Source organism: Monodelphis domestica, chromosome 1 (genome assembly GCF_027887165.1).
Source record: "Monodelphis domestica isolate mMonDom1 chromosome 1, mMonDom1.pri, whole genome shotgun sequence".
In the NCBI taxonomy this organism is placed as follows: domain Eukaryota; kingdom Metazoa; phylum Chordata; class Mammalia; order Didelphimorphia; family Didelphidae; genus Monodelphis; species Monodelphis domestica.
In genome coordinates, this window is record NC_077227.1 from 577,653,866 (window position 1) to 577,670,442 (window position 16,577).

At 41.7% G+C, this 16,577-nt stretch overlaps 1 protein-coding gene across 1 annotated transcript; it reads right to left on the reverse strand.

The window, feature by feature from the left end:
* Positions 1 to 613: 613 nt before the first annotated feature.
* LOC130457299 (probable E3 ubiquitin-protein ligase TRIML1) lies at positions 614 to 2,014 on the reverse strand. Its single transcript, XM_056817659.1, has one exon. It carries the CDS (start codon positions 2,012 to 2,014, stop codon positions 614 to 616), a length of 1,401 nt encoding a protein of 466 aa, XP_056673637.1.
* Positions 2,015 to 16,577: the final 14,563 nt, after the last annotated feature.

The following is a 16,577-nucleotide window of genomic DNA, read 5'->3' on the forward strand; positions in this document are numbered from 1 at the left end:
AAAGGCCAAGTTTTTCTTTGGTTTTCTCAGAGTTAAAGAATCTACAAAACCCACAATAGATATTCAATAGTGTTTCCCCAGTTGGGAAAGGAAAAGGCTGAGCTCCTTCAGGTCTTTTCCCTCAGACAGACAGACAGAGGGGGGTGGGGTGGCCATGATGCTACCTCCTCCAGTCCTGAGAGAGAGTCTCTGAGAGTGCATATATCTGCCAACTTCCAGAGAGCTTAATTGACACAGAAAAATGGTTATAACTGTCAGCAGTTGAAATGTACACACTCTCTCAGCTCTGCTTCCAACTCCAGTTCTTTTCTCAAGCCAGCCACTTTACTTCTCATCCCTAAACTAATAAAACAGTACTTATTTTCTAATATCACCCTTACAATTCCCAAAATTGGTCTCCAGATCTCTGCTCCTATTATTTTTATGTTATTTTTTTCTTTGTTTGTTTTTCCTTTTCCACTGGTAGCTCTGTGGTCCATCCTTTTCCCGTTGCAGTCCCTTGGTGTCACTCTCGCTGGTCCTGGAGCTTTTCACTAAGGAATTCGGCACAGGATGGATCCTCTCCCTGAATGGAGCCCCAGAGCCTAGGCCAGGTGGAATGGCATGAGCTCCCTCAGGGATGAGGGCTCAGTGGACAGATGGTGAGAGGGATGGGCTGATTCTCCTCCTGCAGCAGGCCAAGGGAGAAGAAAGGCCTGAGAGGACCTTGGAAGGTGACCGGGGGAAAGGCGTAGATCAGGCAGCCCTGGGTCACATTGTAAAATGACAGGTGTCCCCCTTCGTATTGGAGGAAAATGCCCAGCCTGTGCAGGGGTCCTGTATCCTCAGGGTCTTCCATGGTGTGAGAGATCCACAGTTCAAATTGTTCTCCCATGTTGAGGCAAGAGAGGGAGAGCACATCCCCATGGGTGCTGCCCTGGTTGTTTCCTGGCCCTGTACAGATGCCCACTTCCCACTCTGTCTTGCTTCCTACCTCCACCTCCCAATAATGGCTCCCTGAGGTGAAGCTCTGAGCACCCAGCACACAAACAAGACGCTCCACCTCTTCCTGCTGGTTGTCCAGAAGGTCCCACCAATGGCTAGCAAGCCTCACGCTCTTCAGATCTCCAGAGATGCTGAGATAGGAATGGGCTGTTCCCGGATCCAGAAGGATGTGGCTCTGGAAGGCCAGTAGGAGCTCCCTCATTCCAGTGGTTCCACACAGAGTCCAGCTTAGGGCAGCAGGCTCTGGACACCGAAGCAGCAGCTCCCGACTCCTTTCCAAAGTGCTCCTCCCAGCCAGGAGCATCTCCACCAGGGGCTGCTCCAAAGTCTTGTCGAGCTCCTCAATCAGCTTCCTGAGGCTTTGGACATACTTGGAGATTCTGGCCTCACTGGTCCATAATCTCTTCACATTCCTTCTCTTTTCCTTGTCCAGGAGATCCTGTTGTTGGTCCTCTGTCCACACAAGGTGGGTCTTGATATATTCTGGCAAGATGACCCGCTTCAGAGTGGCAGCCTCCCTCCGGCACCTCAGCCTCCTTTCTCTCTCCTGCTCCAGCAACATGTGAGCCTCTCTCGCCTTATCCCAGGCCTGGCCAAGGGCTTCCTGCAGCTGTGCCTTGCAGGTCTCCGCAGACTCTTCCAGGGGATACACACGATGACCTTCGTGTTCTTGAGGGAGTAAGCACGAGACACAGAGTGGGCTGAAATCATCTTCACAGAACAGCTTCTGAACGGCTTGGTGTTGGCCACACCTGGCCTGGCCACCCACATCTCTGGGAAGTCTCAGCTGCCTGCTCATGCTGGAGGCCAGGGCCTCCAGGACCTGGGTGGGCTCTAAGGCTCTGGGCTGACTGCTTGCCCTGCACAGTGGGCATGTCCATGGGACTTGGGCTTCCTGCCAGCTCCGAAGAACACACTCTCTGCAGAAGCTATGCCCGCAGTCAAGGGTCACTGGCTGGGTGAAGAGGTCCAAACAGATGGAACAGGTCAGTTCTGACCTGACCTTCTCAGTCATCTCACTGACATCCATCTCTCTGGGACTTGATATCTCTCTGTCTTGCAAGGCTCTCTCTCTCTCTCTCACTCTGTCTCTGTCTCTGTCTCTGTCTCTGTCTCTGTCTCTCTGTCTCTGTCTCTGTCTCTGTCTCTCTGTCTCTCTCTCTCTCTCTCTCTCTTTCTCACTCTCTCTCTCTCTCTCTCTCTCTCTCTCTCTCTCTCTCTCTCTCTCTGTCTCCCTCACTCTCTTTCTCTCTCTCTCTATCTTTCTCTCTCTCTCTATCTTTCTCTCTCTCTCTCACTCTCTGTGTGTGAGTGTGTCTGTCTCAGTCTCTCTGTATCTCTCTGTCTCTTTCTCTCTCTCTCTCTCCAGAGGCTCCAACTCGTAAGAGAGCAGCTCTCAGGTGAGTAGGACCTTGGTCTGCATTCTTTTTTATTGCTCCCTGGGCACTGCCCCTGAGTTCACACCAAAGGGGCCTGACACCTGGGTTCACACCAAGAGGGCCTTGTCACCTGGTTCATATCAAAGTGGGCGTGGCACCTGGGTTCACACCAAGAGGATCTTTGACACCTGGGTTCACACCTTTGGTCCCCTGGTGTGAGGGCTGCATTCCCAGGAGTCTGAGAGGGCCTGGCACCTGCTAGTCCCCCACCACCACTCCCATCCCCACCCCCAACCCAGGCATTGGGTGTCTACCTTACTTCCTTTCTCTAGGTCTACAACCAAGAATCAACGACCCAGCAAAACTGACTATACTCTTACAGGGGAAAGTATGGTCATTCAACAAAATAGAAGAATTTCAAGATTTTCTAAAGAAAAGACCAGACCTGAACAGAAAATTGGATGTACAAGCACAGAACTCAAGAGAATCATCGAAAGATAATTAAAAAAGAAAAAACAAAACAAAACAAAAGGAATTCTTGTTAAGAGACTCAATAAGTTAAAATGATACGTATCCCTATAAGAAAAGAGGTCATTGGTAACTCTGAAAAACTGTTGTTATTACCTGGGCAGCAAAGAGAAGTACACTTAGAGGGAACAGTGACAAACCCTATAGGACGAAAAGACGTGACACAAATAGGTATACAGATATATGCATGCAAAAATACATACACATGAGAATGCATACACACACACACACACACACACATATATATATATAATTAGAGCTTAAAAATAGGTTAATATTTAAAGAAATGGGAAAAAGAAACAAATGGGGGTGAATTTATACGTCATAAAGAAGCTCATGGTGGGAGGGGGGAGAACATCAATATACTGGAAGGGTAAAGAGGTCGGAGGCAGGAAATACTCAACTTTTATGTGCTTTGACATTGACTCAAAGAGGGAAAAACCATCCAATTCACTGGGGGCAGAGCATAGATTTACGCCCAATAGGGGAGCAGAAGGGTAACAAAAGGTCTGGTGGGGAGGGAAGTAGTACAAGAGAGGGAGGGGTGGGGGGTTAATTTTAGAAAGACTACACGGAAAATAAGGGGGGGCATAAGAAGGGAGGGGGGTAGAAAGGGATGTAAAATAAGGGTGGGAACAAGGGGGAATGTTTAAAAGCAAACGTTGGTGTAGAAGGAAATAGTGAGAGAAGAAAAGGCCGGAACAGGAACAGAAATCAATATGCCGGGAAAGACACAGCTAGTAATCATAACTCTGAATGTGACTGGAATGAACTCACCCATAAAACGCAAGCGAAGAGCAGAGTGGATTAGAATCCAAAACCCTACCATATGCTGTCTACAAGAAACACACATGAGGAAGGTAGATACACATAGGGTGAAAGTAAGAGGGTGGAGCCAAATCTTTTGGGCATCAACTGACAGAAAGAAGGCAGGAGTCGCAATCGTGATATCCGACAAAGCCAAAGTAAGAATAAATCTAGTTAAAAGAGATAGGGAACGTAATTACATCCTGATAAAAGGCAGTATAGACAGTGAGGAAATATCTGTACTCACCACGTATGCACCAAATGGCATCGCATCCAGATTTCTAAAGGAGAAACTAGAGGAGCTCAAGGACGAGATAGATAGAAAAACTATAAGAGTGGGAGACCTGAACCTTACTCTCTCTGAACTAGATAAATCAAACCAAAAAAACAAATAAGAAAGAGGTAAGAGAAGTGAATGAAATCTTAGAAAAATTAGAGTTAGTAGACATGTGGAGAAAAATCAATAGGGACAAAAAGGAATGTACCTTCTTCTCTGCAGCACCTGGTACATTCACAAAAATTGACCATGTATTAGGGCATAGAAACATTGCAAGCAAGTGCAAAAGAGCAGAAATAATAAATGCAACGTTCTCAGATCACAATGCAAGGAAAATAATAATGAGTAAGGGAACATGGAGAGGTGAATCGAAAATTAATTGGAAATCAAACAACACGATTCTCCAAAACCAGTTAGTTAAAGAACAAATCATAGAAACAATTAATAACTTCATTGAAGAAAATCACAATGATGAGACATCCTTTCAAAACCTATTGGATGCAGCCAGAGCAGTACTCAGGGGGAGATTTATATCCTTGAGTTCATATATTAACAAATTAAGAAGGGCAGAGGTCAATGGATTGGGCAGGCAAATTAAAAAATTTAGAAAGAGAACAAATTAAAAATCCTCAGATGAAGACTAAATTAGAGATCCTAAAGCTCAAAGGAGAAATTAATAAAACTGAAAGTCAAAGAACTATTGATTTAATAAATAAGACTAGAAGCTGGTACTTTGAAAAAATTAATAAAAGAGACCCAGTACTAGTCGGTCCAATTAAAAAAAAAAAGAAAAGAAATAAACCGAATTGACAGTCTCCAAGATGAAAAAGGAGACCTCACCTCTAATGAAGGAGAAATTAAGGCTATCGTGAAAAACGACTATGCCCAATTATATGGCAACCAATATGGCAGTCTAGGTGATATGGATGAATACTTACAAAAATATAAATCGCCTAGACTAAAAGAGGAAGAAATAAATTACCTTAACAATCCCATATCAGAAAAAGACATCGAACAAGCCATCAAAGCACTCCCTAAGAAAAAATCCCCAGGTCCAGATGGATTCACAAATGAATTCTATCAAACATTCAAAGGACAACTAATCCCAATAGAAAACAGACTATTTGACAGAATGAGCCAAGAAGGAGTTCTGCCAAATTCGTTTTACGACACAATCATGGTACTGATCCCAAAGCCAGTCAGCTCAAAAACAGAGAAGGAACACCAAAGGCCAATCTCCCTAATGACTATAGATGCAAAAATCTTAAATAGGATACCAGCAAAAAGACTCCAGCAAGTCATCACAAGGGTCATCCACTATGCCCAGGCAGGGTTCATACCAGGAATGCAAGGATGGTTCAATATTAGGAAAACCATCCACATAACTGACCGTACAAACGAGCAAACTGACAAAAATCACATGATCATCTCAATAGATGCAGAAAAAGCCTTTCATTGAATGCAACACCCATTCCTAGTGAAAACACTAGAAAGCATAGGAATTGAAGGGCCTTTCCTAAAAATCATAAACAGTATATAGCTGAAACCATCAGCAAACATCATCTGCAATGGGGATAAACTAGAAGCCTTCCCAATAAGATCGGGAGTAAAACAAGGATGCCCACTATCACCTCGATTATTTAACATTGTACTAGAAACACTAGCAGTAGCAATTAGAGAAGGAATAGAAATGGAATGTATTAAAACTGGCAATGAGGAGACCGAGCTATCACTCTTTGCTCATGATATGATGGTTTACGTAAGGAATCCTAGAAAACCAACCAAAAAGTTCCTCGAAATAATCAGCAGCTTCAGCAAAGTCGCAGGATACAAAATAAACCCGCATAAGTCATCAGCACTTCTATATATCTCTAACCCATCTCAGCAGCAAGAATTAGAGAGTGAAATTCCATTTAAAGTCACCCTAGACAATATAGAATACTTAGGAATCTGTGTGCCGAGACAAACACAGGAACTATATGAACACAACTACAAAACACTCTCCGCACAGCGAAAACTAGATCTAAACAACTGGAAAAACATTGATTGCTCATGGGTGGGACGAGCTAACATAATAAAAAATGACAATCCTACCCAAATTAATTTACTTGTTTAGTGCCATACCCATTGAACTACCAAAAAACTTCTTTACCGAATTAGAAAACAACCATAAATAAGTTCACTTGGAAGAACAAAAGATCAAGGATATCCAGGGAAATCATGTGGGGAAAAAAAATGCAAAGGAAGGAGGACTTGCAGTCCCAGATCTGAAACTCTACTATGAAGCAGTGGTTATCAAAAAATTTGGTACTGGCTAAGAGACAGAAAGGAGGATCAGTGGAATAGACTTGGCATAAATGGTCTCAGCAAGACAGCTTATGGGAAAGCCAAAGACCCCAGCTTTGGGGACAAAGATCCATTATTTGATAAAAACTGCTGGGAAAATTGGAAGACAGTGTGGGAGAGATTAGGTTTGGATCAACACCTCACACCCTACACCAAGATGACTTCAGAATGGGTGAATGTCTTGAACATAAAGAAGGCAAGTATAAGTAAATCAGGTGAACGCAGACTAGTATACACGTCAGACCTCTGGGAAGGGAAAGATTTGAAAACCAAGCAAGACTTAGAAAGAGTCACAAAATGTAACATAAATACTTTTGACTACATCAAATTAAAAAGCTTTTGTACAAACAAAACCAACGTAAGTAAAATCAGAAGGGAAGCAACAGACTGGGAAACAATCTTCATAAAAACCTCCCACAAAGGTTTAATTACTCAAATTGACAAAGAGCTAAGTCAATTGTCCAAAAAATCAAGCCATTCTCCAATTGATAAATGGGCAAGGGACACGAACACGCGGTTCTCAGCCAAAGAAATTAAAACTATTAATAAGCACATGAAAAAATGTTCTACATCTCTCATAATCAGAGAGATGCAAATCAAAACAACTCTGAGGTATCACCTCACACCTAGCAGATTGGCTAACATGACAGCTATGGAAAGTAGTGAATGCTGGAGGGGATGTGGCAAAGTAGGGACACTAATTCATTGCTGGTGGAGTTGTGAATTGATCCAACCATTCTGGAGGACAATTTGGAACTATGCCCAAAGGGCGATAAGAGACTGTCTGCCCTTCGATCCAGCTATAGCACAGCTGGGTTTGTACCCCAACAGGGACAATAAGGAAAAAGACTTGTACAAGAATATTCATTAGCTGCGCTCTTCGTGGTGGCCAAAAATTGGAAAATGAGGGCATGCCCTTCAATTGGGGAGTGGCTGAACAAATTGTGGTATATGTTGGTGATGGAATCCTATTGTGCTCAAAGGAATACTAAAGCGGAGGAATTCCATGGAGACTGGAACAACCTCCAGGAGGTGATGCAGAGCGAAAGGAGCAGAACCAGGAGAACATTGTACACAGAGACTGATACACCGTGGTACAATCGAAGGTAATGGACTTCTCCATTGGTGTCAATGCAGTGTCCCTGAACAATCTGCGGGGATCTAAAAAACACTATCCACAAGCAGAGGATGAACTCTGGGATTCAAAACACTGATGAAAAGCAACTGCTTGACTGCAGGGGTGGAGGGGATACGACTGAGGAGAGACTCTAAATGAACACTCTAATGCAGATACCATCAACATGGAAATGGGTTCGAATCAAGAACACATGTGATACCCAGTGAAATCGCGCGGTGGCTATGGGAGAGGTGGGGGTGGGGGGTTGAGGGGGGAGGGAAGAAAAGGAAATGATCTTTGTTTCCAATGAATAATGTTTGGAAATGACCAAATTAAATCAATCAATGACTAGATAGATAGATAGATAAATAAATAAATAAATAAATAAAGTAAAAAAATAAAAATGAAAAGAAATAATGCCCGCCCCCTCTATCCCCACCCTCCCACCCCTTCTTGTGATCCCTTGGGCATTGGGACCTAGGCGTGGTGTTGCTGAATCAGTGGGCAAGCACAATTTTAGAGCCCTTTAAAGCCCATTCTGTAAAAATGAATTTTGATGACTTACGGAAAAGAAACGTTTAGATCGAAAAACGGCTCCAACGTAGGCTCAAAACTTTTCAACTTGCCAATCAGGTTCCAACTCTTTGGATACTTTTGATAGAGGTCATCAAAAGTATCCTCGGTGATGAAGTGAAGGTCAAATGTGAGCTTCCCTTCGGGGGCAGGCTCAAGGATGCTAAGGAGCCTCTTATTATAAACATAAAATATTTCTTGAAAGACATCAGGATGAATCAAGGATTTCTAATGGGAATGGATTCTAGATGAACCCAAATGGACTCCCAGTTTCCCCAAGGAACGGCTTCTCCTGTGTTTCACCGGCTACACTAATCCTCTCTGATTTGACCAACCCAAATTTATACTATCTAAATAAAACCTACTGCTATTATCTTTGGAAATCTTAACCTCACCTTCAGATGATGAAATAGCAAAGGCTACCTGGTTGAGTCAAGAAGCAAGTTAGGACTCTGAGTCCAAACCAAAGGCCAAGTTTTTCTTTGGTTTTCTCAGAGTTAAAGAATCTACAAAACCCACAATAGGGTTCACACCAAGAGGGCCTTGTCACCTGGTTCATATCAAAGTGGGCGTGGCACCTGGGTTCACACCAAGAGGATCTTTGACACCTGGGTTCACACCTTTGGTCCCCTGGTGTGAGGGCTGCATTCCCAGGAGTCTGAGAGGGCCTGGCACCTGCTAGTCCCCCACCACCACTCCCATCCCCACCCCCAACCCAGGCATTGGGTGTCTACCTTACTTCCTTTCTCTAGGTCTACAACCAAGAATCAACGACCCAGCAAAACTGACTATACTCTTACAGGGGAAAGTATGGTCATTCAACAAAATAGAAGAATTTCAAGATTTTCTAAAGAAAAGACCAGACCTGAACAGAAAATTGGATGTACAAGCACAGAACTCAAGAGAATCATCGAAAGATAATTAAAAAAGAAAAAACAAAACAAAACAAAAGGAATTCTTGTTAAGAGACTCAATAAGTTAAAATGATACGTATCCCTATAAGAAAAGAGGTCATTGGTAACTCTGAAAAACTGTTGTTATTACCTGGGCAGCAAAGAGAAGTACACTTAGAGGGAACAGTGACAAACCCTATAGGACGAAAAGACGTGACACAAATAGGTATACAGATATATGCATGCAAAAATACATACACATGAGAATGCATACACACACACACACACACACACACATATATATATATAATTAGAGCTTAAAAATAGGTTAATATTTAAAGAAATGGGAAAAAGAAACAAATGGGGGTGAATTTATACGTCATAAAGAAGCTCATGGTGGGAGGGGGGAGAACATCAATATACTGGAAGGGTAAAGAGGTCGGAGGCAGGAAATACTCAACTTTTATGTGCTTTGACATTGACTCAAAGAGGGAAAAACCATCCAATTCACTGGGGGCAGAGCATAGATTTACGCCCAATAGGGGAGCAGAAGGGTAACAAAAGGTCTGGTGGGGAGGGAAGTAGTACAAGAGAGGGAGGGGTGGGGGGTTAATTTTAGAAAGACTACACGGAAAATAAGGGGGGGCATAAGAAGGGAGGGGGGTAGAAAGGGATGTAAAATAAGGGTGGGAACAAGGGGGAATGTTTAAAAGCAAACGTTGGTGTAGAAGGAAATAGTGAGAGAAGAAAAGGCCGGAACAGGAACAGAAATCAATATGCCGGGAAAGACACAGCTAGTAATCATAACTCTGAATGTGACTGGAATGAACTCACCCATAAAACGCAAGCGAAGAGCAGAGTGGATTAGAATCCAAAACCCTACCATATGCTGTCTACAAGAAACACACATGAGGAAGGTAGATACACATAGGGTGAAAGTAAGAGGGTGGAGCCAAATCTTTTGGGCATCAACTGACAGAAAGAAGGCAGGAGTCGCAATCGTGATATCCGACAAAGCCAAAGTAAGAATAAATCTAGTTAAAAGAGATAGGGAACGTAATTACATCCTGATAAAAGGCAGTATAGACAGTGAGGAAATATCTGTACTCACCATGTATGCACCAAATGGCATCGCATCCAGATTTCTAAAGGAGAAACTAGAGGAGCTCAAGGACGAGATAGATAGAAAAACTATAAGAGTGGGAGACCTGAACCTTCCTCTCTCTGAACTAGATAAATCAAACAAAAAAAACAAATAAGAAAGAGGTAAGAGAAGTGAATGAAATCTTAGAAAAATTAGAGTTAGTAGACATGTGGAGAAAAATCAATAGGGACAAAAAGGAATGTACCTTCTTCTCTGTAGCACCTGGTACATTCACAAAAATTGACCATGTATTAGGGCATAGAAACATTGCAAGCAAGTGCAAAAGAGCAGAAATAATAAATGCAACGTTCTCAGATCACAATGCAAGGAAAATAATAATGAGTAAGGGAACATGGAGAGGTGAATCGAAAATTAATTGGAAATCAAACAACATGATTCTCCAAAACCAGTTAGTTAAAGAACAAATCATAGAAACAATTAATAACTTCATTGAAGAAAATCACGATGATGAGACATCCTTTCAAAACCTATTAGATGCAGCCAGAGCAGTACTCAGGGGGAGATTTATATCCTTGAGTTCATATATTAACAAATTAAGAAGGGCAGAGGTCAATGGATTGGGCAGGCAAATTAAAAAATTTAGAAAGAGATGAAATTAAAAATCCTCAGATGAAGACTAAATTAGAGATCCTAAAGCTCAAAGGAGAAATTAATAAAACTGAAAGTCAAAGAACTATTGATTTAATAAATAAGACTAGAAGCTGGTACTTTGAAAAAATTAATAAAAGAGACCCAGTACTAGTCGGTCCAATTAAAAAAAAAAAGAAAAGAAATAAACCGAATTGACAGTCTCCAAGATGAAAAAGGAGACCTCACCTCTAATGAAGGAGAAATTAAGGCTATCGTGAAAAACGACTATGCCCAATTATATGGCAACCAATATGGCAGTCTAGGTGATATGGATGAATACTTACAAAAATATAAATCGCCTAGACTAAAAGAGGAAGAAATAAATTACCTTAACAATCCCATATCAGAAAAAGACATCGAACAAGCCATCAAAGCACTCCCTAAGAAAAAATCCCCAGGTCCAGATGGATTCACAAATGAATTCTATCAAACATTCAAAGGACAACTAATCCCAATAGAAAACAGACTATTTGACAGAATGAGCCAAAAAGGAGTTCTGCCAAATTCGTTTTAGGACACAATCATGGTACTGATCCCAAAGCCAGTCAGCTCAAAAACAGAGAAGGAACACCAAAGGCCAATCTCCCTAATGACTATAGATGCAAAAATCTTAAATAGGATACCAGCAAAAAGACTCCAGCAAGTCATCACAAGGGTCATCCACTATGCCCAGGCAGGGTTCATACCAGGAATGCAAGGATGGTTCAATATTAGGAAAACCATCCACATAACTGACCGTACAAACGAGCAAACTGACAAAAATCACATGATCATCTCAATAGATGCAGAAAAAGCCTTTCATTGAATGCAACACCCATTCCTAGTGAAAACACTAGAAAGCATAGGAATTGAAGGGCCTTTCCTAAAAATCATAAACAGTATATAGCTGAAACCATCAGCAAACATCATCTGCAATGGGGATAAACTAGAAGCCTTCCCAATAAGATCGGGAGTAAAACAAGGATGCCCACTATCACCTCGATTATTTAACATTGTACTAGAAACACTAGCAGTAGCAATTAGAGAAGGAATAGAAATGGAAGGTATTAAAACTGGCAATGAGGAGACCGAGCTATCACTCTTTGCTCATGATATGATGGTTTACGTAAGGAATCCTAGAGAACCAACCAAAAAGTTCCTCGAAATAATCAGCAGCTTCAGCAAAGTCGCAGGATACAAAATAAACCCGCATAAGTCATCAGCACTTCTATATATCTCTAACCCATCTCAGCAGCAAGAATTAGAGAGTGAAATTCCATTTAAAGTCACCCTAGACAATATAGAATACTTAGGAATCTGTGTGCCGAGACAAACACAGGAACTATATGAACACAACTACAAAACACTCTCCGCACAGCGAAAACTAGATCTAAACAACTGGAAAAACATTGATTGCTCATGGGTGGGACGAGCTAACATAATAAAAAATGACAATCCTACCCAAATTAATTTACTTGTTTAGTGCCATACCCATTGAACTACCAAAAAACTTCTTTACCGAATTAGAAAACAACCATAAATAAGTTCACTTGGAAGAACAAAAGATCAAGGATATCCAGGGAAATCATGTGGGGAAAAAAAATGCAAAGGAAGGAGGACTTGCAGTCCCAGATCTGAAACTCTACTATGAAGCAGTGGTTATCAAAACAATTTGGTACTGGCTAAGAGACAGAAAGGAGGATCAGTGGAATAGACTTGGCGTAAATGGTCTCAGCAAGACAGCTTATGGGAAAGCCAAAGACCCCAGCTTTGGGGACAAAGATCCATTATGTGATAAAAACTGCTGGGAAAATTGGAAGACAGTGTGGGAGAGATTAGGTTTGGATCAACACCTCACACCCTACACCAAGATGACTTCAGAATGGGTGAATGTCTTGAACATAAAGAAGGCAAGTATAAGTAAATCAGGTGAACGCAGACTAGTATACACGTCAGACCTCTGGGAAGGGAAAGATTTGAAAACCAAGCAAGACTTAGAAAGAGTCACAAAATGTAACATAAATACTTTTGACTACATCAAATTAAAAAGCTTTTGTACAAACAAAACCAACGTAAGTAAAATCAGAAGGGAAGCAACAGACTGGGAAACAATCTTCATAAAAACCTCCCACAAAGGTTTAATTACTCAAATTGACAAAGAGCTAAGTCAATTGTCCAAAAAATCAAGCCATTCTCCAATTGATAAATGGGCAAGGGACACGAACAGGCGGTTCTCAGCCAAAGAAATTAAAACTATTAATAAGCACATGAAAAAATGTTCTACATCTCTCATAATCAGAGAGATGCAAATCAAAACAACTCTGAGGTATCACCTCACACCTAGCAGATTGGCTAACATGACAGCTATGGAAAGTAGTGAATGCTGGAGGGGATGTGGCAAAGTAGGGACACTAATTCATTGCTGGTGGAGTTGTGAATTGATCCAACCATTCTGGAGGACAATTTGGAACTATGCCCAAAGGGCGATAAGAGACTGTCTGCCCTTCGATCCAGCTATAGCACAGCTGGGTTTGTACCCCAACAGGGACAATAAGGAAAAAGACTTGTACAAGAATATTCATTAGCTGCGCTCTTCGTGGTGGCCAAAAATTGGAAAATGAGGGCATGCCCTTCAATTGGGGAGTGGCTGAACAAATTGTGGTATATGTTGGTGATGGAATCCTATTGTGCTCAAAGGAATACTAAAGCGGAGGAATTCCATGGAGACTGGAACAACCTCCAGGAGGTGATGCAGAGCGAAAGGAGCAGAACCAGGAGAACATTGTACACAGAGACTGATACACCGTGGTACAATCGAAGGTAATGGACTTCTCCATTGGTGTCAATGCAGTGTCCCTGAACAATCTGCGGGGATCTAAAAAACACTATCCACAAGCAGAGGATGAACTCTGGGATTCAAAACACTGATGAAAAGCAACTGCTTGACTGCAGGGGTGGAGGGGATACGACTGAGGAGAGACTCTAAATGAACACTCTAATGCAGATACCATCAACATGGAAATGGGTTCGAATCAAGAACACATGTGATACCCAGTGAAATCGCGCGGTGGCTATGGGAGAGGTGGGGGTGGGGGGTTGAGGGGGGAGGGAAGAAAAGGAAATGATCTTTGTTTCCGATGAATAATGTTTGGAAATGACCAAATTAAATCAATCAATGACTAGATAGATAGATAGATAAATAAATAAATAAATAAATAAAGTAAAAAAATAAAAATGAAAAGAAATAATGCCCGCCCCCTCTATCCCCACCCTCCCACCCCTTCTTGTGATCCCTTGGGCATTGGGACCTAGGCGTGGTGTTGCTGAATCAGTGGGCAAGCACAATTTTAGAGCCCTTTAAAGCCCATTCTGTAAAAATGAATTTTGATGACTTACGGAAAAGAAACGTTTAGATCGAAAAACGGCTCCAACGTAGGCTCAAAACTTTTCAACTTGCCAATCAGGTTCCAACTCTTTGGATACTTTTGATAGAGGTCATCAAAAGTATCCTCGGTGATGAAGTGAAGGTCAAATGTGAGCTTCCCTTCGGGGGCAGGCTCAAGGATGCTAAGGAGCCTCTTATTATAAACATAAAATATTTCTTGAAAGACATCAGGATGAATCAAGGATTTCTAATGGGAATGGATTCTAGATGAACCCAAATGGACTCCCAGTTTCCCCAAGGAACGGCTTCTCCTGTGTTTCACCGGCTACACTAATCCTCTCTGATTTGACCAACCCAAATTTATACTATCTAAATAAAACCTACTGCTATTATCTTTGGAAATCTTAACCTCACCTTCAGATGATGAAATAGCAAAGGCTACCTGGTTGAGTCAAGAAGCAAGTTAGGACTCTGAGTCCAAACCAAAGGCCAAGTTTTTCTTTGGTTTTCTCAGAGTTAAAGAATCTACAAAACCCACAATAGGGTTCACACCAAGAGGGCCTTGTCACCTGGTTCATATCAAAGTGGGCGTGGCACCTGGGTTCACACCAAGAGGATCTTTGACACCTGGGTTCACACCTTTGGTCCCCTGGTGTGAGGGCTGCATTCCCAGGAGTCTGAGAGGGCCTGGCACCTGCTAGTCCCCCACCACCACTCCCATCCCCACCCCCAACCCAGGCATTGGGTGTCTACCTTACTTCCTTTCTCTAGGTCTACAACCAAGAATCAACGACCCAGCAAAACTGACTATACTCTTACAGGGGAAAGTATGGTCATTCAACAAAATAGAAGAATTTCAAGATTTTCTAAAGAAAAGACCAGACCTGAACAGAAAATTGGATGTACAAGCACAGAACTCAAGAGAATCATCGAAAGATAATTAAAAAAGAAAAAACAAAACAAAACAAAAGGAATTCTTGTTAAGAGACTCAATAAGTTAAAATGATACGTATCCCTATAAGAAAAGAGGTCATTGGTAACTCTGAAAAACTGTTGTTATTACCTGGGCAGCAAAGAGAAGTACACTTAGAGGGAACAGTGACAAACCCTATAGGACGAAAAGACGTGACACAAATAGGTATACAGATATATGCATGCAAAAATACATACACATGAGAATGCATACACACACACACACACACACACACATATATATATAATTAGAGCTTAAAAATAGGTTAATATTTAAAGAAATGGGAAAAAGAAACAAATGGGGGTGAATTTATACGTCATAAAGAAGCTCATGGTGGGAGGGGGGAGAACATCAATATACTGGAAGGGTAAAGAGGTCGGAGGCAGGAAATACTCAACTTTTATGTGCTTTGACATTGACTCAAAGAGGGAAAAACCATCCAATTCACTGGGGGCAGAGCATAGATTTACGCCCAATAGGGGAGCAGAAGGGTAACAAAAGGTCTGGTGGGGAGGGAAGTAGTACAAGAGAGGGAGGGGTGGGGGGTTAATTTTAGAAAGACTACACGGAAAATAAGGGGGGGCATAAGAAGGGAGGGGGGTAGAAAGGGATGTAAAATAAGGGTGGGAACAAGGGGGAATGTTTAAAAGCAAACGTTGGTGTAGAAGGAAATAGTGAGAGAAGAAAAGGCCGGAACAGGAACAGAAATCAATATGCCGGGAAAGACACAGCTAGTAATCATAACTCTGAATGTGACTGGAATGAACTCACCCATAAAACGCAAGCGAAGAGCAGAGTGGATTAGAATCCAAAACCCTACCATATGCTGTCTACAAGAAACACACATGAGGAAGGTAGATACACATAGGGTGAAAGTAAGAGGGTGGAGCCAAATCTTTTGGGCATCAACTGACAGAAAGAAGGCAGGAGTCGCAATCGTGATATCCGACAAAGCCAAAGTAAGAATAAATCTAGTTAAAAGAGATAGGGAACGTAATTACATCCTGATAAAAGGCAGTATAGACAGTGAGGAAATATCTGTACTCACCATGTATGCACCAAATGGCATCGCATCCAGATTTCTAAAGGAGAAACTAGAGGAGCTCAAGGACGAGATAGATAGAAAAACTATAAGAGTGGGAGACCTGAACCTTCCTCTCTCTGAACTAGATAAATCAAACAAAAAAAACAAATAAGAAAGAGGTAAGAGAAGTGAATGAAATCTTAGAAAAATTAGAGTTAGTAGACATGTGGAGAAAAATCAATAGGGACAAAAAGGAATGTACCTTCTTCTCTGTAGCACCTGGTACATTCACAAAAATTGACCATGTATTAGGGCATAGAAACATTGCAAGCAAGTGCAAAAGAGCAGAAATAATAAATGCAACGTTCTCAGATCACAATGCAAGGAAAATAATAATGAGTAAGGGAACATGGAGAGGTGAATCGAAAATTAATTGGAAATCAAACAACATGATTCTCCAAAACCAGTTAGTTAAAGAACAAATCATAGAAACAATTAATAACTTCATTGAAGAAAA